This window comes from Sciurus carolinensis, chromosome 2, assembly GCF_902686445.1.
Source record: "Sciurus carolinensis chromosome 2, mSciCar1.2, whole genome shotgun sequence".
In the NCBI taxonomy this organism is placed as follows: Eukaryota; Metazoa; Chordata; class Mammalia; order Rodentia; family Sciuridae; genus Sciurus; species Sciurus carolinensis.
Window position 1 is genome coordinate 176553180 of NC_062214.1, and position 22050 is coordinate 176575229.

At 40.2% G+C, this 22050-nt stretch overlaps 1 protein-coding gene across 9 annotated transcripts in view; it reads left to right on the forward strand.

Annotated features, from left to right (window-relative positions):
* Nrxn3 (neurexin 3) overlaps nucleotides 1-22050 on the forward strand; it is a 1546128-nt gene that overhangs the window by 508184 nt on the left and 1015894 nt on the right. For all 9 annotated transcript variants that reach the window (XR_007107214.1, XR_007107215.1, XR_007107216.1 and 6 more), the window contains exon 9: nucleotides 15-398. Coding sequence is in view for 6 of the 9 variants with exons in the window: in XM_047541186.1 (XP_047397142.1) it covers nucleotides 15-398 (384 nt within the window). In the remaining 3 variants the exon portion in view is untranslated. The remainder of the gene's footprint in view (nucleotides 1-14; nucleotides 399-22050) is intronic.

Consider the following 22050-nt stretch of genomic DNA (forward strand, 5'->3'; position numbering starts at 1 on the left):
ATCTTCCTACCCAGGTACCATATCAGTGAACAGCAGGCGCACGCCATTCACCGCCAGTGGGGAGAGCGAGATCCTGGACCTGGAGGGAGACATGTACCTGGGCGGGCTGCCAGAGAACCGCGCTGGGCTCATTCTCCCGACAGAGCTCTGGACCGCCATGCTCAACTACGGCTATGTGGGCTGCATCCGCGACCTGTTCATCGACGGGCGCAGCAAGAACATCCGGCAGCTGGCGGAGATGCAGAACGCAGCGGGCGTCAAGTCCTCCTGTTCACGCATGAGCGCCAAGCAGTGTGACAGCTACCCCTGCAAGAACAACGCTGTGTGCAAGGACGGCTGGAACCGCTTCATCTGCGACTGCACAGGCACTGGCTACTGGGGAAGAACCTGCGAAAGGGGTGAGTCAGCTCGAAGGTGGCAGCTCCAGTCCCAGTGGAAACGGGCGTTACAGGTTTATCCCTGGACAGTACAAGCCCTTGTTCCGCCTGCACTGTTTTTCCAAACAAGAATTGTTGGGTTCATTGGTTTCCAGAACACACCATACCTAGTTCTGCGTACCTAGAATTATTTGGCCAGGGTTAGGTAGAAGAAAGAAAAACTTCAGATTAGTGTTGCTATACTCATACGTTTTTGATTAGGTGTCTTTTCTTTAGAGAGGATGAACGGTTCTCCTTTGGGACTCCAGAAGAGCCAACCTGCCATCTGTTTCCTTTATTCCTACCTCGTGTTTCCTATTTGCTTTCTACATGCTAACTCCTGGGCTAGGCTTTAGAAACAGAATATTGAACAAGATGAATGTACACCTGTCCTTACAGAGCTTGCTGCCTCGTGGAATTAATGCTGAACATGTGGGTTTATAAGAGGTGGGATGATGGATTGGTAGCAAACATGAACTCTGGGGCCAGATTGGATGAGAAGCTTGGCCTTTGAGATGTCATGTAAACTTCACGGAGGAAATCAGTATCTCTGAGACTTGATTTTCTCCTTTGTAAAATAGTGTACTTAGGCATCGCCTCACTGGATATCAATGAGATTAATTGACTTAATAGATTCCTAAAATATGGTAAGCATTTAACAAACTTTAGTGACTGTTCAATGAGTATAGTTGTTGTTATCAACTTTGTGATAATTATTATCATAAACTTCATTGAAGGAAAGTACAAAGAAGTTTGGGGGACCCTTATAAGAGGACCCAGTGTACTACAGGGTTTCAGACAAGACTTATTCAAAGAAAAAAATACTGAAGAGATGAAATATGAGTAGCAGCTGGTTTGGCAGAGAAGTGGGAGGAAGGAGTGTGATCTCAACAGGGCAGATGGAGTGTGCCAAGGGACAGATGTAAGAGACATGGTGGTATTCAGGAACTGAACAAAACCCACAAGGGGCTCTGGGCTTTGTTCCTTTCTGAACAAAGTCCATAATAGAATAGGGGCAGGGAGAGGTAGCTAAAGAGGTGGGGCCCACCCTTTAGAATAGGCCAGAAGACTATTTGTTTGCACTTAAGTGTCTTCCATATGCCCTGAATACAGTTCAGACAAGGAGCAGAGATAAAGGCCAGCAAAGGAGTAACATCTAGACAAGGAGGTTCCCGTTTATAAGCCACATTCAGGTTGCAGCTTGCTCTATTATTTTTATTTGCCCCAAACACAAAATCAAGCTGGTTAGCTATGGGTTTTCAGTTTACATACTCTATGAAAGGATACTTTACATAGTTCCTATGTAACTATGTAAACACAGCTCTGGGGCTTTAAGGATACTGCATCTGTAATCGACACAACTCCTACCTTCAATGAGCTTTTGCTCATAGCTGAGGAATTGAGGTATCTACACAGGAAGCAGTTAGACAGTGCTTCAAGGCAGCATCTTAGACTCTGTTGGTGGAACAGAGCAGGAGAACATGGAGATTAAGATGAGACAAGAATGCTTTGAGGGCCCATAGGGTCTTATTGCTAAAGACCACCTGTAGCCAGAATTTGTTCAAGTATTAGAAGTCTGGTAATGGGGAAGGATCCTGGTTGGTGTTTTCAAGGAGTGGTTTTTATGAGATCGACTGTGTTAGTAGTTAACATGAATTTCAAGAAGACTGCAAACTTTTCTTGTAATCAGACCAAAAGCAGACACAGGACATTGGGGTGAAGCAGAAACTTAGAACTTGCTTATAGTTTATGGAACTTAAATGCAGATTCACTGCACTTTCAAAGAAGCAACAACCAGAACATGAGCTGAGATGAGGAGGCCGCCATCTGGAATAGAAATAGGCCATATGGGGCTGATAAGTCTGTCAAGTGCCTGGACTTGTTCCAAATGTCTTGGTAGGGTAGCCTACCCAGTGCTGGTTTGGGAAGACAAAAGGTCATTTGACCTCTGAGATGCATGAGACTTTTGGCGTAAGCCAAGGTAGTGTGGATATTCCATTTTCTATGAAAGTGGTATAAGAAGCAAAGGTCACCTCAGACATCTCCTTTCTCTTCTGTTTCTTTTAATCAGAGGACTTGTGTTTGCTGGAGGCAGGAGGGAGTAGTGACTGTAGCAGTCATGTAAGGTGTGTCTATGAGCTCACCTATGCCAAGGGCAAATCAATGGGAGTTCGTCCAAAATTTGCCAAGTACAGTGAAAGTCACTGCACCTTTTACATTGTCACTTATGACTAGTCATTAAAAGGCAGCTGATTGGGGATATATGAGGGACAATTATTCTTGGTACAGTGCAGCCAAGAGTCATCCATTCTGACCAAATGAGAAAGAGCTTAGCAAATTTAAGGCATTTGATCTATACATCGCTCAAATCCCAGACGATTCGGCTGATTGTTTTGTTCCCCCACTAATTGTTTTTTGCCCCTGTATTGTTCCTGACACCATGTTCAGAATGAATCAGTGGAGTGTAAAAATGATAGGACTCCACTCTGCTAGCAATGAAAATAGAGCTTCCCAATGACATTGTTTTGATTTTATTGAAACTCATTCCTTAGTGGAGATTTCCATGGTGGAGATTGAGTATCATTTATTCATTTTTCATACGGATAAGAGACATTTATTGAGCCCCTAGTATGTTCTAGACACTATGTTCATTGCTGTAAACAACAAACAACAAACAAATAACATCTACAAAAAAATTGACATGGTTCCTACTTGTTGTCCAAGGGTGTTTGGTCTCCTTAGAGAAACAAAGGAAATATTTACCATGTGGCAGATGTTATGGTGGGTGTTTGTAGGGAAGCTATAGGGCAAATAGGTGAAGTGGCCACTTCTACATGGGGTATTGATATGAGGGAGGAGGGGATCAAAGGTTTCTTGAGTTTCTTGGTTCCTATTTCTACAAAACTGTGACCTTTTCCTTCTTTAGTCACTACAGGCGTTTTTGGTGAGTGGTGGAGAAAGTGTTTGGCATCTTTTTTTATGCCCTTTGGATGAAGGGATGCTTCCCCACCTACTGTAACATTAACCTGGTCACTTCATTTACCATTCTCTACTTTTTTTCTCTAGAAGCTTTAGCCCTAAGCCTAGAGTTGATCCTTTGTAATAATTGTGATGAGTTTAGAAAAATACTGTGTGCCCCACTGAGCCTGAACTTCACCCTGTACTGAGCTTCCTAGGGGGCGAGTCCCCTGGTGTCACTGGCCTCATAATAGGAATGGAAGTATTAGAAAGTGGCAGTGTATACAAAAAGGAGAAAACACTGGGAGATGCTTAGCCTATGATGTCCCTTCGTCTCATTTATGAAACTAAAATTGAACAAAAAATATATTACTTAAGATAACTTTAAAATAAATGCTTATGTTTTAGAGTTCTATTCTTTTCGGCGGGAATACCAGGGATTGAACTCGGGGACACTCGACTGCTGAGCACCATCCCCAGTCCTATTTTGTATTTTGTTTAGAGACAGGGTCTCACTGAGTCGCTTAGTGAGTTGCTCTTGCTGAAGTTGGCTGTGAACTCGTGATCCTCCTGCCTCAGCCTCCCAAGTCACTGGGATTACAGGCGTGCACCACTGCAACAAGCTGAGTTCTATTCTTTTGAGAGAAGTAATAGGCCAATGATTAGTGATAACATTCATTAGTATTAATGATGTGATTAATGTTATTAATGATAATAGGTTATTTTAAAAGCTCTAGATTATGATCTCCAACCCATTTTAGTGCATCTGTGTCAATTTCATTGAAACATTTGCAGAACTGAAAACTTGGGAATTCTTGGGTTAAAACTGGATTTCAGAAATGGGCATAGTTCAGGTCAGATCTAGATGAAAAATGCTCAAGGACTCAAACAAGATTTATCTAAGGAACAACTCTCAGATCAAAGTTGTCAGCCAAAGACAAAAAAATAAGATGAGAAAATGAGGAAATAACAGTTCACAGGTATTTGGACTAGGATTAATTTGCATGAGTATCTTTCTATTCCAGGAAAACTGGATGACTTGCTTCTTCCCTCCTAAGAGTGCTTTTTCTGTCTGTGAAGATGAACAACTCCAAATCTTGTGTCCTATGTTTGTGTGCCTTTTAATACTTTTGTTAGTGCATTATAGCTATACATCAGAGTTGGGTTCATTTTGACATAGTCATATTTGTATGAAATGTAATTTGCTCCATTTCAGCACCCCATGCCTCCTCTTTCTCTCCCTTCCTCTCTCTGTCTATTCTTTTTCCTCTACTCTCTGGTCTTCCTTCTATTTCTTTATCTATTTATTTTAATTCATGCTTTATAGACACACATAAAGGTGGAATTTACTGTGTTTTACTTATACATTTACAGCATAGTTTTATCAAATTCATTTTGCATGTCTTCCCTTTTCCTATTCCTCTTCCCTCTCATTTAGTTTCCTTCTTCTATTCCACGGCTCTTCCCTCTATCATCCTGATATCTGATTCCCCTTTCCTACATGTTTTCCCCTTTGCTCTAACTTCCACATAAGAGAGAAAACACTTGATCCTCAATTTTCTGAGCCTGGCCTATTTCACTTAGCATAATGTTCTCCGTTTACCAGCAATTGCCAGTGACTTTAAATCTTGACATCTGAAAATGGACCTGATAGTGTATTTAGATTCTTTTCAGTGTGACTAAGAAGATGTAGATGTCTCTACCCATCCTGATCAATTAGCTCTAGCTATTTTGATGCCCTTTTCATGGTGATGTGGGAGTTAACTCCATGATCTAAAAAGCAAAGTTCTATTATAACTACCTAATTCTAATTAGTTGAGTTGAAACCCTTTAAGCTACTGGAAGACCATCTGCTAGACTATGCAGTTCTGTTGGACAGAAGGTACAGTTGAGTTTGTCTTTAGCCTTTTCTGGACATTTTCCTTCATAAGGAAGTACAGCTGCTTGACCTCGGACAACGTAAGTGTATTATCCTTGGTACTATAGCAAAACTGTTTAGTCCACTGGTGAGAGGCCCAGTAAGGGAAGTCTAATGTTTGATTCATTAGTGGACCATCAAGCTTAAATTAGAAGCCACTTCAGATTTTATACTCTTCTCTGTATGACTTTTTCTAAATGTATGTGGCATTTATTTCATAAGAAAGTAAATAGGACTAAACACAAATCCATCTTTATGTCAAAAAAGAAAAACTCACAGTACAGGGCTTATAGACAGAATGGTCCCATAGTTAATAGCATGAAATTTGGAGTTAGACCTTAATTCCTATGTTACTTAATAGCAAAATGAGGTACAATAAGTACTTATTCTAAGTCTCAATTCTCTTACCTGTAAAATGGAAGTTTATACTTATGCCATTGAAGGTATTTTTTGAAGACAAGCTATAGATTTCAACTATGGCTAACAGTATAAAGGAAGATTTACTGGATGATTACCTGGAAAGGTTTAAATCAAATGAGATCTTACTAAATCTAACTTAGAGAAATGGAGCAGTTCTATGAACCCCAGGGCACTGATTGAGATCCTCCAACTTCTAGTTTCAGATTTATTTTCATTCAAAGTTAGCATGTTCCAAACAGAGAGCCCAGTTGATTCAGTTTGGTTCCTTTGTCTATCACTATACCAGAGATGGAAGATCATCCATATGTGCATGTTAGGCTGATCTCTTGAGAAGAGACATATTTGTGAACTGGAACCACCCTGCCCACTATTAATGATGTAGGGTTTGAATGAGAAAAGGTATCTCAAGTTAAGCACAGTGACTGGCATATAGTAGTATAGTGATAGTCTCTCTTAGGGAGGATACTTTTTTCAGGTGTTTCTTGTTCATGTATAGCAAGTATTCATGGTAGGTCAAGCACTGTCCAAGAGATCAGATTGAAGGTCAACTTTTCATGTTCTTTAGAAAGAGGTGAGAAGTCTGAATCTCTTGGGTGATGCCTGTACAAATGGAACAGTCTAGATCCTTTTCCAATAAGAATTATGCCTTTGATTTATTTTTTTTTAATCTGAATTCTCCCTTGAATTCAACTACTTCCCTGACTTAAAGCCTAGGGAATCAGCTGAATGGCCAGCACTGGAGGCCGTAACAGAAAATGTGTATAAATGTGTATTGCTCTGTTCCTTTAAGGCATTAGCCTTTGTCTTTATTCCTCAAAATACACTCTGTAAAGAATTATATATACATATACACACATTATTATATATAAATGCATTATATATGTATATAATGTAATATATATATTGTATATTGGAAAGTATAGAAAAGTAGGAAGAATGGGAAAATCACCAATGCTTGTCACACTTATCAACTCTTTGATGTGATTTTAGTTAGTCTTTTCTCTGTTATGCTTGAGGATTTGTTTATCTCTGTATAACTGTAATCGTGCTATGGATACCATCGTGTGTCCTACTTTTCTCATTGACTAACCATGTTGTAATCTACAGTTTCTCTGCCTCAGTGTTACGTGTATTGCACATAGACGCACCTATGTACACATATGTATGTGTACATATAAGATTATAAAACCTTACTATTTCCTTAGTGCTCCTACATAGATAGGGTCCAGGATACCCTGACCCATCAGACCAATCCTATTATACACACCCAGTCAGATAGAACTACTCACATTTTTTCATCCTATTTTTATTTTTTTGACCACTCCTCTTGTCTGCTAAAAGAAAACAATTTCTGGAGTCTTAGAAATTGGGTACTTTTCAGAACATTAATTTGTAGGAGCAAGAAAATATGGCAAAGAGGAAAAATCTGCTTTGTCCTTGGTCTCCATTGACCTGATATATACACCAGATGAAAGCAAGAACGCGGGTATTTTGAGTTCAAATGGCTCTTGTTCCAATAGGAAAGGGGTGCAGACAGTGATGGCTCCCCTTCCTTGCTCAGGGACTCCCTGTGAGCTAACCCCTTGGATTGTGGTTGTGTGCCTGGGGCCTCAGCAATAGATTCTGCCTGGAAAGGGTGAGACGCTATTCTTACTGAGGCTGGACTATGTCATTTGGATGTCAGATATATGCCACGTGGAAATCATAACTTCAAAAAATAGCAGGGTTAGCAGATATCATTGATGTTACCTGCACTTAATTTTCATTTTGGTAGGTGGGAAATTGTCAGCTGTGTGAAGTTAACATTAGTTCAACTTGGAGTAGCTGAAGAATGGTTAGAATTCATGAATTTTGACTCCTCATTCACTGTACTTCCTGTTATACTTAGTCAGCTTTCCTTCTCATATATACAATGTTTAGATTTTAAGATTATTTTTTAATACATGTACTATGTTATTTAACATTGGAGGGTCCAGGGCTCAGTTTGGGTCTGCTCTTTTTAAGCACACTTTCCTTGGTGCCTTTATTGTCAAAGGTCATCTATATGATGGTGACTCTTAAACTGGGCTCTCTAGTCTGGGACTCTGCCTGGAATCCCAGATTTCTATATCCCCAGTTGTTTGATAGGTACCTTAATCAAATCAGTGAAAAATAGAAACCTTGAGTTCTTCTTCCCTGTAGATTGCCACTTTTTTTTTTTTTTTTTTTTTTTATTTGAGTGTTTCCAAGTTCAGTAATTGGCATCACTGCTTCTTGGGTATTTCCTTTGATTTTTCTCCTCCATCATTCAATTTATCTCACCAAGTTCTGACAGCTCCTCATGTAAACCTGTCCTGTATCTGTCTACTCCTCTTCCTCCCCACTACTATCATTCTAGGTCAAAACACACTGATCTTTTCTTTGGATAACTGGGTAGCATGCAGTATGATTATGAAAAATTTAAATTCATTTCATGCTTTCCTTAGAAAATTAAATCATTAAAATTTCTGCACATGCAACACATTCCTACTCTAAGTAACTTTCATTTTAGTAGCCATTGTTCAAAAAAAACTGTAGGATATTGAACCATGGTGCTTCTTTTGATCTTTAACACAGGATTTCAGAGGTGGGTCTCTGCTCTTTTCTGTCAGTCTTGATGAGCTAAATCCTGAGGATTCATCTTTGTAGAGGACATGTTTCTGTTCTCCATGAGCTCACCGTCTAGCAGAGAGATGAAGAAGTAATCTGTGAACTACAATCCTATCTACCAAGGCAGTGATTCAGGGAATAATCATAGGAAACAGAGACACAACAATTTGAAATTAGATATGACAACATGACATACCACTTTATGGCTAGTTCTGGATTCACTGGGTTCACACTAACTCACTGGTGTGGAAACAATAGGAATCCTGAACTCCAAGGTCAAATATAATAATACTGGTTGCTTTTACTGGTCTCAATGTCACTGAGGAGGGGATCTGCTTTATGACTGTGCACCTGCATGCCAGAATATCCAGGTCCTTTATTTAGCTACATGACCTTGAAGTAGTTATTTGGATCCTCTGGCTTCTCTGTTCTGCAAGAATAAAATGAGGCAATTGAGTTTCATGCTCTCTCAGGGCCCTTCAACTCTCAAACTCTGATTCTCAAATGTCATCAGCTTGGCAATGTCTTCCTTTTTCCCCGAGTAGAGGGATAAAGGTGAGTGAAGGGCAGGACAGGAATTTGGAGTCCTTGCCTCTTGAATCTGAAGAACTGTCTGAGTCAGGACGTGCAGTGAAGTTTTCACTCTCTGATTCATTCACCTAAGAAATGAATGCCTCCATATACTGAATACACTTTAAGCCTTGATACATAAGCCTTGATTGATGGATTAATGAATACAACCTTGACTTTCTTCAGGACATTAAAAGATAGTTTCCTTTGTGGCCCTTGTTTACCCTTTTACAAAAATTTAATTTTTATATATTTAGTTTTTATTTTGCAATATTGGGGATTGAACCTGGGAGTTCTCTACCAACAAGATACAGCCTGAGTCCTCTTTAAATTTAAAAAAAAAAATTTGACACAGGGTCTTGCTAAGTTGCTGAGGGTCTCCTTAAATGGCCTCAAATCTGCTCCTGCCTTAGCCTTCTGAGTCCTTGGGATTACAGGCATGTGTCACTATATCACTGTGCCTGGCCTGTTTACCCTTTACCGCTCCCCCCCCCTTTTTTTTTTTTTGGTAAATAATGACATGTTATCTGAGAAAGGCACTTCCCAAGAAATGGGTGATTCATCAACATCAATCAAAACATTCCCATTTTTTTCATATCCATTATTGCTTGAATCATATGAATGTATCCCTGAGTGCTCAGACACAGCCTGTTTTTCCTCTTCTAGTTCTGCAAATTGCCCTTTCCACGGGCTCAGGTTTGAATGATGACAGAAAAATGTTCCATACTCCTTGAACTCCAAGAGTTGTTCCACACAGAGTCTGAGTAACAGGGATTACTCTGAAGAAGAGGGAAGTATATTCTAGTTATTCTAGAGTCAGGACTCTAGGGGTCTTTGAAGGACAGATTAGGGACTTTGGAGATCTTTGAAAAAGCTACACCTAGGCCTGCATTCAGTCCATGAATGTGAGGGCCCACAGCTCGGTGCAGTGCGTGACCGTCACTTAGAAACCCTGGCGCACCTGCTGCCCTGCTTAATGCTGTCAAATGCAGGGACACGATGGTCATTTGCATTGCCATTCTGTACCTTTATTACCACATTCGCTAAAAGCAACTTAACTGCAACAGACATCTGCCCATTATAAGGCTATAAATTGAGAGCTGCTAAATTATGAGAAACCAGTGTTTTGAAATGCAACACAAGGGAATTGTCACAGGCTTTTCTAGCATATCTGGCATCGTGTTTCTTTTCACAGTTAGAAGAAAACTAACTGTTTGGATTAAGAGGAAAGGAAAGTTAAGAGACCTCCATTTATTGAGAGAAATTATGTGCCCGTTCTATGTTAGGTACTTGATATACACTGGGCCATTTAACCCTCACATGCTCTCTGCAGGTTGCATATTTTAGTTGAAGAAATTCAGAGTCAAGTTCTTTTGAAAGTAGACAGAGTGCTACATGCCAGGAGCCCTGTTGAACACTCAGGATACAAAGGCATTGATTGTGAGATTCTTCGTAAATGTATCATTATGTTCCGATGTCCAAGGAAGAAGGAGCATAAAGACAGGGAGAAATATCTTGCATCATAGTCTGGGGAGCATCGACTGAGGCTTAGGAAAGGAGCAGGAATCTATTGTCCAGGCAGAACAATCAGGGAAAAATATATTCCAGTCAGAAGGAAAAGATGAACAGAAAGCTAACAGATCAGGGCAGAAGTTAGTTCCGTTTGCACCAGCACTAATTCAGAAGTTAGAGGTAAGATCCCTAATTCAGGTAGGGAGAATGGAGGTTGGATTTGGGGACACATCTAATAGGTATAGAAGGAACAATGTTAATAGACTTAGTAACCAATAATTCACAGCAGAAGGGCAGCCACACTGGGGAAGAACAGGGTTTGCAGTGAGGCCTGTTGCTTCACTCAGCTATCTTGAGTCAGTGGAAATTTTGGGGAGAAGTGAGGAAGAGTAGGGTGACCATCAAGGAGATGCTGTGAGGAGTGAGACCTAAACCTGCTTTGGTGTCACTTTGAAGTGTGGCTTACCCTCTCTCCGTGCCTCAGTTTCCATTTTTACTACTGAGAATATCAACAGGGTCTGTTGAATTGTCTTATTGGAAGACTCTGTTATAGGGTTAAAGGGCATAGTGTGCACACGTAGACATTAAAGTCAAAGTGTCCCCTTCCTGACTCTAGAACTTAGTAGGTCAAGAATGAAAGATAATGCTGTAATATTTTGCCCTGACCCGTCCCCCATTTTTCTTTTTTTTGTAGAAATGACCTAGAAATGATTTCTAGGTTTCAGCACATGAGGCACTGGAGCTTAAATAACAGTGAGAAGGTGGTTCCCTAGGGCACAGAAAGGATGCTGTTCTCCGTACTCGAAGTGACTTGGGTGTGAATCCACACACGACTTGCTACAGACCCAGGATTTTAAAGAACTGTGTTAAAATGTTCTATTATAACTGTGATGATCCCAGCCAAGCTTTGGTGTATCTTTGGTGAAAAAATGAGTTGTACTTTACCTCTTTCTTTTACAAAAGTGGCCAGATTTTAGATTAAACTGAAAAAGCCATTCTTTAGAGATAGGAAAATCATATCATTAATTTCTCCCTCCTCTGGCCTTTCCTTTGGGTTTTACGACATTGACACCAATGCTGAGGACTGTGTATGTGTGTTTGAAATACAGCACATGTGTGTAGTTTCCATCCATAATGGAATGTTTGTCTGTTTTGTTTTTTCATAGGTTCTGAGGTTATTAGCAGCAGACATATAGCAGTCATGAATGGAAACCCCAGAAGCCAAGACTTAACATTCCCTTGCCCAAAGAAAATGAGGCAGAGTATAAAGTGTTACAGAATTATTCATCTTGCCAGTTAGAACGAAGCTGAGCTGATACCTAGCAAAACTGCCCCGACCTCCAATTTTAAATGAGGAAACTGAGGCCTCCAGGTAGAAATGAGTGGCCCAAAAGAATAGTAGATGATGTTTTTAGCCCTTCATTTTATTCCCCTGCAGTCAGATTTTTCTAAAAAGGAGCAATACCTGTGCATATTTTGGAAACATATGTTTATATTTCCATGATTTACTAGGGAGTAGAATCATGCATTATGGCAAGAACATTAGATCAATCTCTGATAATTTGTTCTTGTTGGTAAATTTTATTTGAAACACTGGCAAATGCTGTAGAGAGAATACACATGAAGGGAAGAGATGTGTATACCTGTCTCCTCTTTCTCTTCATTGCCATCCCATCCTACCCCATGAACAGTAAGGAAGTCAGTCCAACAGAGAGGATTTTGGAGTGACAAGTGCAGGGACTTAGGGCTGGAAACCCCGGGTACGAACGACTTTTGAAAGACCTCTCTGTGGGCTGTTGGATAGCTATTTCCCTGGCAAGTAGATGCCGTCTTTCTTGGAGATCATTTCATGCTTCTTAGCATATTTAACCTTTATAGCAAGGCACTCTCATCAAAATGACAAACCCCAACAGAGCCTTCTAAGAGGCCAGTAAATCAGAAACCTTATGGAATCTGTGGGATTAATATGCTCCCCCCAGGGAAGTAAAGTTCTGTGCCTTTCAGATTTTAATCTTCTCCACAGGCCCCTTGTCTGAAATGTCCTGCTGTGACCCACTGGTATTTAAATATTGTTTTTTTGATAGTTGCCCAGGGCCACATACTGACACCAGCTAAGACTGCCACATTCTTTATCTCCATCAGTGATATTGTAAAGGGAAGAAAAGTGCTCTGATATTTGTTGAGTTGAATTCTTTCCACCCCTGAAGACATCCTTTCTGGGTTTGAAGATAGTGACTGGTTCTTAATGTCACCATGCCCATGGTAGCAGGATGCTACTCAAAGTGACCTCATCTCCTGCCATCTGTATGCTACCCTGGTCCTGATGCTTGGTTCTGCAATAATACTTCCATTACAAGGAATCCATTATCTCAGCCACTGTGAGATGGAGCTCACTCCTGTGGAAATCTGCAAAGTCAAGAACATGTTGAGAGTAGAAGAGGGAGGAGAAGAGGTTGATGAGTAACACTTCTGATAACTGTGTAGGTGATGAAAACACTTCTGGGGTTGGAAGAAAATCAACCCTTTTATCAGAGTTGCAGTTAATATCTATAAATTGGAGAGGACCTACAGTATTTGAATCTCACCCAATATCTAAAGCCTACACACCTCCTTGACAAAATTCCTAAATTGCTTTGTTTAGTCAGTTTTTGTTGCTGTGACATAAAGAAGTGTCAAGAACAATTTTAGAGGAGGAAAAGTTTATTTGGTGCTCACAGTTTCAGAGGCCATAGATGGCCAACTCCATTGCTCTGAACCCGAATATCATGGTGGAAGGGTGTGGAGGGGGAAAGCATTTCAGGAAATGGCAAGTAGGAAGCAGAGAGAGAGAACTCTGCTCACCAGGGACAAAATATAAACCCCAAAGGTCTGCCCCTCAATGATCTGGACTTCTAGTCACACCCTATCTGCCTATAGTTACTACCAAGTTAATCTGTATCAGTGAATCAATGCACTGATTAGTATAAGACTCTCATGACCCAATCATTTCATCTTTGAACTTTCTTGTATTTTCTTATACGCCGGAATTTGGGGGATACCTTTACCAAAACCATAACATCACTGTATGAACTCTATGGGAACATTTACTTTGCTTCCATATGTTGTGCTAAGAACTTAGAAGTAATTAGCTTATTTAATTATTACAATAAGATAGGTGATGTTTTCATTCTTAGCTTACATCTAAGGAATTGGGGTCAAGGATAGGCTAATATATCCAAAGTCACCCAGCTTTTCTAGGTGTTCCACTCCTCAGACCATTCTCTTGTGGTCAGCATTCTCTCTGGTCCCAATGACAAAGACACTCACCTCTTTGTGAAGCAGCTCTTCTATTTAAGACCCAAAATCTCCCTTTTACCATGAACTGAAATCTCTTCTAATGCTTTCTTTTGGCCTTGGTTCAGACTTTGGGAGCCAAACAAAATGTATTCACTCAATAAACATTTTCTAGATTCTTCTGTGTTATGAATACCGGAGATATTCAGAACAGATCCAGCTTCAACACTGTTTTACAACAGAATTCAGTTACTTAAGGACATCTATCATTGGCTCTCTGAAATGTTGTAAGTCATTCTCAGGATAAATGTCACTAGATTTTTCAATCAGTTCTCACCTGTTATGGTTTTGTGCTCCTTAATAATCCAGTCATCTTTGATGTGAGTAGGGAAGGATTAAAGGGGCCCATGCATTCACTGAATGGAAGGGTGGCTTCCAGTTCAGGGACCTCTGTGGAGTAGACAATGTCTGCTCAAGCAGTAGGGATGCATTATTAAAGCAACCATATACATGGTTGTCAGGCATTGTAACATGTATGGATATGGGAAATATATGTGTGGCCAGTAGGATTCACTGCCATATTTATGGCAGCAGTGGTCAATTTCTTAACCTGAAAATATGCCTTGGCCCCACAGTAGATCACATTGTATTTATTGCCTAGTCTTATTTCTCAAAATAGTCCCAGATTGATGTGGTTAAATCACTTATTTCAATAGCAAAGCTGAATTTATTTCTGACCATAGGAACATCTCAGGATATCAATAGACCAGAAAATCGTGGTCTTTCCAGTTATATCAGCTAATAGAGAATCACTGAATGTTAGAACTGGTCAGGGTCTTTAAAAGTTATCTGTATCAGGGCTGATAATTTACAAAGAAAGAACTGAAGTTCAGAGTGGTTTTATAACTTGCCAAAATCACACAGGAAGCGAGTAACCATCATGGGACTTAATAGCTCAGTACTTTGAATCCAGGACCAGGACTCTCTATCCTGAAGCAATGTTGGGAGCTATTCTTGTTTTGTACCTGTCGGCTTGTCTTCCTGTGTAGCTGATAGTGGGATGTGGGTAGTGCAGCTCACCTTGGAATTCTTCCACACAAGCTCAGTGGATTCTTGTGATGCTTTTTTAACATGTAATAGTCTCTTTATTTATTGCAAATAAGCTAGGCAATTAATTCACAGTTAGCGACTTATGGTCTGGAAAATCTCATTATGCAAACCTTACATTATCAACACATCTGTTTAGAAAGAGGCACTTAAAGAAGTGGTCTAGATGTGTGGATTCCTGATCATCCTCACAAAAGGGAACCATGAAAGGCAGACCTGGGGATCGTGTAGGGTTGTACTGAGGGTTCAAGTGCTTCTGAAATTCACATCCAAGGGAATGTAAAAGAGAATTCACATGTATGGAATATGTACTATGTGCTGGGTATAATTTGGTCCTTATGATACACAACTTGGAGGCAGTCAGAATTGGATTTGGATCCTAGGTGTGTTTTTAAGTCCTCTGAATCTCAATTTTCTGATCTATCAAAGAAATCTTTCTGGGTTGTTATGCAGCTTAAGTAAGATGATTCTATTTAAAAAATTCTTAGCACAATGCCTGTAACTTTGTTAGTGTTTAATACATGGGGAGTGGATTGATCCATTTGATGGATTGATTGAATGGGCTACTGCTCGGTAACTGTAGACAGGGGCAGTATGGCTGGAGGAGGTAGGTCCAAGGCCACACATCTTGTACCTGGCTCCTCTCTGGCTCTCCCCACTTCCCATTGAGCTGAGCATCTTTCCTCCACCATACTCTCCTGCCATGATGTCCTGCCTTTCCTCAGACCCTAAGCAGTACAATCAGTTGATGATGGACTGAAGCCTCTGCAAAAGTGAACCCAAAATAAACTTTTCCTCTTCTACACTGTTCTTGTCAGGTATTTTGGTCACAGTGATGAAATGCTGACTAACACAGGGTATATTATTATATTCTTATTTAATTTTTAGAATAAGCTAATAAAATTTGTGGTATCATTTATATCTTTAGATAATAAAACCAGGGATTAAGAACATTAAATAGGGCTGGGGATATAGCTCAGTTGGTAGAGTGCCTGCCTTGCAAGCACAAGGCCCTGGGTTCAATCCCTAGCACTGCAAAAACAAACAAACAAACAAACAAAAACATTAAATAACTTGCCATACTCACAAAGTTAGTGAATACTGGAGGTAGGAATTTTCTTAACCCACTCTATTGGATTATTTTTCATTATACTTTGCCATTCCTTAAAATTGAAGACCTAGGAGGTGAGTTTAGATGCACAGTGGGGAGGGGCGAGGAAGAGCTAAGAGAGCTAGCGATGGCATTTATTATTTATCTGCCAATTCTGTCCATTCTTTGCTTTAGGACTTGCAGAGGACAAACTTGAGGAATAAGCAGAGTTGGAGCTTATTTATTTGGACTAAACTTAGAATTTAGAAAAATAAATCAAGATCTTCCACATTCTCTTATCTATGCTCAGTTCCTCACTAGAATAGAGGAAATCTGAAGTTCCACAGTATTTGGGGAGAAAAAGCCTGAAATAACATGAAATGAGTATAGTTTGGGCCCAAAAGACAATATTTTCTTTTTCACAATTTACCCAGAGCTGCAACATACCCCAATTCACCCCATAGCCATACCCATGCGTGTGAGGGCATGTACGTGCATGTGTGCAAGCTCTTGGCCATAAACCTGGACCCTAATTTTCATTTCCCTTGTCTGTCTCCTAAGCATGCATACCCAGTGCCAAAGACGGGAAGAACTGCATCTGTGTGTGAAGGAAAAAAAGGGAAAGGATTATTGAAACCTAAATTAACAGGAATAATTCTAAAATTTACTGTACTTAAGTCAGAATTCTGGTTTATTTTTTGGCAAATTTAGAGAAACTTGGTACCTACTAGACATTTGAACACCCCTCGCCCACGCTCACCTCCAGCAAAAGGTTAGGAGGTCCTGGTGGGCATGTGCCTGGGTAAGAATCACACAGGCGCTCCGTGGACTGGGGCCCAGCCTCTTGGCCCTGTGGCGCTCTTCCTGTAACTAGTGTGAGCTACGGAGAAGCAAGATTTCATGTTGCTTACAGGGAGCAGATGGGCAGACAGGGGAAAGAATGGAGCTCGGATAGAAGGAAAAGCAGGTGGGCACTTTGTCACTTGACATGACAGGGTGATCTTGTAGTTTCCTTGTGAGAGAACCTCTCAGTGAGGATTCCATTTAGCTTCGGCCTACTCCCTTATCTTTTCTCCTCTTTCCTTTTCTTTGTCCCCGTTTTCTTCATTATCTCTTCCTGATTAACCTGCAAACTCCTTTCCTCATTCTTTATTCATCTTCTAGGTCTCTTGCAGCAATAATGTCTATCCACCTTTTAAGAGGCTTCTCCCTCCCACAGAAATGAAATTGACCTTTATCTATTAAAAATGATGGGCCTGGGGCTGTGGGTTGCCAAAACCTGCAAGATGACTGGTTCTAGCAGTTACTAGATAAGTGGTATCTAGTAGAAGGGGACCATAGGGACTCAAGGCCTCTGCAGGCACATGGCCCCCCCTGGAAGCTATCTCCTTTTGGATTGTGATGAATGAGAAATGGTCTTGGCAGAGGGGAATAATGACTATAAAACTGGGTGGCTAAAATATAACTGAGGAATGCAGACAGTGCCCTGAAGTATCAGTCCCTACCTGAGGAAATGCCTTGGTAGCTGCAAAGGAGCTGCTCTCTGCCTACTGTGGGGTCTGCCCCTTGGGCATTCTGCAAATGGAGACTGATAGTGATGGAGTGATAACCAAGGGATGTGTCCTTCCGCTGATGCTGAGAGGAATTATTTGTCAATTTTCTTTCCCTCTTTCATCTCCTTTCCCTCAAGTCTCCGACTTCTTCTCACCTTTATTTTATCGTCCTTCTTTTCTTGTCCGTGATCCCTTACAAACACTAATTTTAGCTTCCATTCTATGGAGAATATGTATGACCCCTTCTGTTTCTTTTCACTACAGAGTGGTGTTCCTAAGAGCTTTGATGGAGCAATTGATCTAATGAATCTTGGCTTTGGTAGGACTGTTATTCTGTCTTCATAAAATACTATTCAATAAACCAATCTCTAGATTATAGCTTTGTTGGGAGTGTTTACCACCATTGGGAAGAAACCTCATAAAGAATTGTCATTAGTGGGTTATTACCAGCACTATAGGGCATGGATCTCCATTTAAAAAAATGAACATTGATTTTTATGATTATTCAAGTAAACCGTATTCACTGTAGAAAATTTAGAATACAGGGAAATTTATTAATTTGACTTTTTAACCAACATTAATTGAGCATCTATTTCATGGCAGACAAAAATAAATAAATAAAATGACATATAATTATACCAAATAGAAAATGGTAATTATTAACATATTGATATGTTTTATTGCTTTGTTCTGTTCCTTTGAGCAGTGTGTGTGTATGTATGTGTGTGTATACATTAAAATGTCATTTTGTAAGTAATTTTTGATCCTGATTTTTTCAGTTCCCTGTTTTTTCAGAAATTATCTTATAATTACATAATTATAGCATAATTTCAATTTTGCAGTATATGACCTTTGTCTCAAATCATAGAGAAAAATGTTCAAAGATGTTTTTAATGGCTTCCCAGTAGCTATATTTGCCAGCTGTTGTCTCAGTAATGTTACTAACAAGTTATCCCAAAACTTAGTGGCTTATCACAAGCAGTATTTACATTTTATAGCCATAGATCAGGAGATAGGTTGGGATGACTGTGTTCCAAGCTGCGAAATGACTGGACAAACCTCAAGTTCCCATGTTATAGTCAGGCCTGCTCAGGGGTCTCTGTATTATACCTGGACTAAACACTACCCAGGGAATGTTCTTCTCTTGGCAAAAGGTTGGAATGCAAGAGAGAACCTGGCAGCATCTGATACCTCCCAAGACCTTATTCTGTATCTCACACATTGTCACTTATGTCCTCAGTCCCTTGGGTATAGCTAATCACATGGCCAAGCCAACATGAGTACATAGTCACAGGTAAAAGATTCAGGTATATAATTCAAAAAGTGGAAGTTGTAAAAACTGTGAACAAGGATTCTTTCTACCATAAGAGACTACCTGATTATTTTGTTACCACAAATAATAGACTGATCCAAGAGGATCAGATATCCATCCTTTCTGTTAACCTCTAGTGTATGCCCACGTTGACAGATCTCACAAGAACATTTTTCCAAATCACATAGGCTTCAGAGAACATCATACTTTCTCTTCTAGCCCATTTTCTACTTTGTAGTTCTAATTTATCTTCCTATTGGTCCTTCAACTTATCCCTCTGTAGGAGTTTGATTTCTCGGATGTCTCCTAGATCAGATAGGAAACTAACTCTAATTTAAATGCAGAGAATGCTTATGGCCATTATTTTAGAAAAGTTAAAGATATGAAGCCTAAGACCTAAGGGTCAGATCTAGAAGGTCATCAGCTTCAGAATCTAGAAATTTGATGCTGGATTGAGGTTTGCCTAGAAAACATGGAGAGGAGCAAGAGAAGACTTTGGGATAAGGTACTTACACACCTGAGTTCTACAGGAGCAATAGGGAATGACTGCATGCAGTATTTTTAAGAAAATTCAGGATCATTGAAATTCACTTGTAGTCCATACTGATTTACTCTTCAAGTCTTGAATTCTTTTCCTCCTTGAGATTTTATCAAGACTTCAAGGGCTATGTGTTGCTTAGGATTCTGGTGTTCAGGCTTTATTCTATTCTGTTCTTCACCCTTGGGGTCCTGGTTCTCTACTGATGGACCTCTGAATTTTGTTTCTTTGGTGTCTCTATCTCTGCATTCAGTTGGCATTTTTTAATATATGCTGTTTCTCAAACAAGGTCACGTGTCTAGGAAAGCTCAGGCCATGCCTGCACCACTCTTCTGTCCAGTGTCTGGCATACAGAAGGTGCTCCATACATGTTTGCTAATGGCAATAGGTCAGAGCTCTGGAATGCTTGATCATTTCATTAAGACTGCCAAATCCTTCTTTGTAAATCCATAGATTCTCCCTCTCATGCAGATTGTTTTTTTACATATATACTTATAGTTCATGCTTATAGCCAAAATTTCCCATAGGAAATGTAATTTGTGTATCCATTTCAAAGATGATTTTCTAACAGAATTTGCCAATGTCAAAGCATCATTTGATACTAGAAAAGCCAGTTTAGAATGGTTCAGAAGTAACAAAGCCTAGTCAAATTGATTAGATTTAAAATTGTATATTCTCTCCTAAAGGGAAAATTTTCTGCCTAAAACTTTTTCAGGAGCTTGTTGCCCTAAGTCAATAGTGTCACACAAGTGCTTGGTGAGTGAGTGTGCGGGAAAGAAGCAATTGATTGAGGGGTTTTGTGGTTGGAAGGATATTGTATAAGGCTAATATTATAAAACGGTAGCAGAAAACCATCTGCTACCACTATTGTTCACTTCCATTGAACAAATATTTGTTGCAACTCTATCATAGGCACTGGGATAAGACCAAATGATACAAAGGATAAATGGATCTCCAGGCTTCAGGAAGCTCAAGATCGCCCTAAGGGGAATAGATGGAAAGGGGAGGATGAAATGAATGGCAAGCCCATTTACCCAAGATACTCCTCCTACTTTTTCTTTTTTTCCATACTAGGGATTGAACCCAAGGACACTACCAGTGGCCACATCCCCAGCTCTTCTAATTTTTTTCATTTTGAAACAGGATCTCACTAGGTTGGTCTGGGCCTTACTAAATAAGTTGCTCATACTGGCCTTGAATTTTTGATCCCCTTACCTCAGTCTTCCAAGGTGTCAGAATTACAGGCATGAGCCACCATATCCAGCCAAGATCTCCTTCTTGTTGCTGCATGAATGACCTTGTTTAGGATTCAAGATTGATTGAAGGTGGAAGAGAAGAGGTAAGGAGAATAAGCCCAGACCTCAGTCAGAAGAGAACTTTAACTTTCCAGAAACAATGGACATAGTATGATTTTCTTTAAAGAGGCACAGTCATTCTACAAGGACTGAATCAGGGTTTTAGTATGAAAAATAAGAGTCAAGCACACATATATACATCTACATCTTCAATGAATGGCCACACACTTTGACAAACACACATATCACACACTGACCTTCCATCTTACTAGTCTCTGTACCTGCCATTTCTTGACTGAAGATAAAATCAGTTTCAGATGCAAGATCAAAATGAAGTTCTTTTATCCAAATGTCCAACCTTTCAAAGGCATATAGTGGAGTGCTCTTATGTGTGATGCTGTGCTTCACACTATTTAAAATAACATTCATTCAGATGTTAGTACTGACTAGATGCCAGATACTGAGCTGACTCTTGGTAGGTACAATGGTGAACAAAAATTGGTCTGTCCTTGACCTTGTGGAGTTTCAAGTCTAGTGACAGGCAAGTACATATACCAAATCATCACCAACTCAACATGTAACTTGAAACTCAGGTAAGCTTAAGAAGGATGGAGAAGTAGCCCTAGCTGGGGATCAGGGAAAACGGTGTCTGAAGGAATGAGGCTTGAAATGACATTTGGCAGAGGCAGGGATGGAAGCAGCCCTCCAGGGAGGAGATTGCTGCAAAGTCCAAGGATGCAAAGGAGTATGACCAGTTAGAATCCAGGGAGCAGAAGGTGGTCAGTGAGACTGGAGCATAGAGGAAATGTGCAGTGAGAGAAGGGAAAGGGGACAGAAGCTAATAGAGCATGGTACCCACTTAGAATTCACCTGAAAGGTAATGGCAAACTGATGGGCAGTTTGGCATGGTCAGATTAATTTTTTAGGGATGACTTTGGCTATTGGATGTAGAGGGGAGGATAGGAATGGATGCTAAAGACTCTCCAGTAAAGAGCTGATAAAGAACTAGATTGGTACTAGGGTGGTGATTATGGATGTGAAGGAAAGAAAGTGCATTTGAGATAAAGGTAGACGATCCCACATTTATAGTATTTGAGATATCAAAGAAAAATGCAGACTTGGTATGGAGAGAGTTTTGTTCAAAGCTCACTGTGGTGGGCTGATTCCCAGGAGAAACTGCTAAGGGGAACACAGTTCACATATTTGTGCATGCTTAGGACTGGGAGCAAGAGCACAGGGCATGTAGGAGTGACTGAAGTTTGAGAAGCAGCGGGTAAGAAAGGAGCAATTGTGTGTGTGTGTGATGAGGGAGCATAATTCGCGATGACCTAAATGGTGACTTCAAAGGGGCAAAGCGTGAAGGGAGACACTTCTCGATGCCTCAGGAACCCCTGCTCACCTCTCTCTAGTGATTAGTCCATGTCTTTTGCTCATATTAAGGCCTGATATTAGAAGTTCCA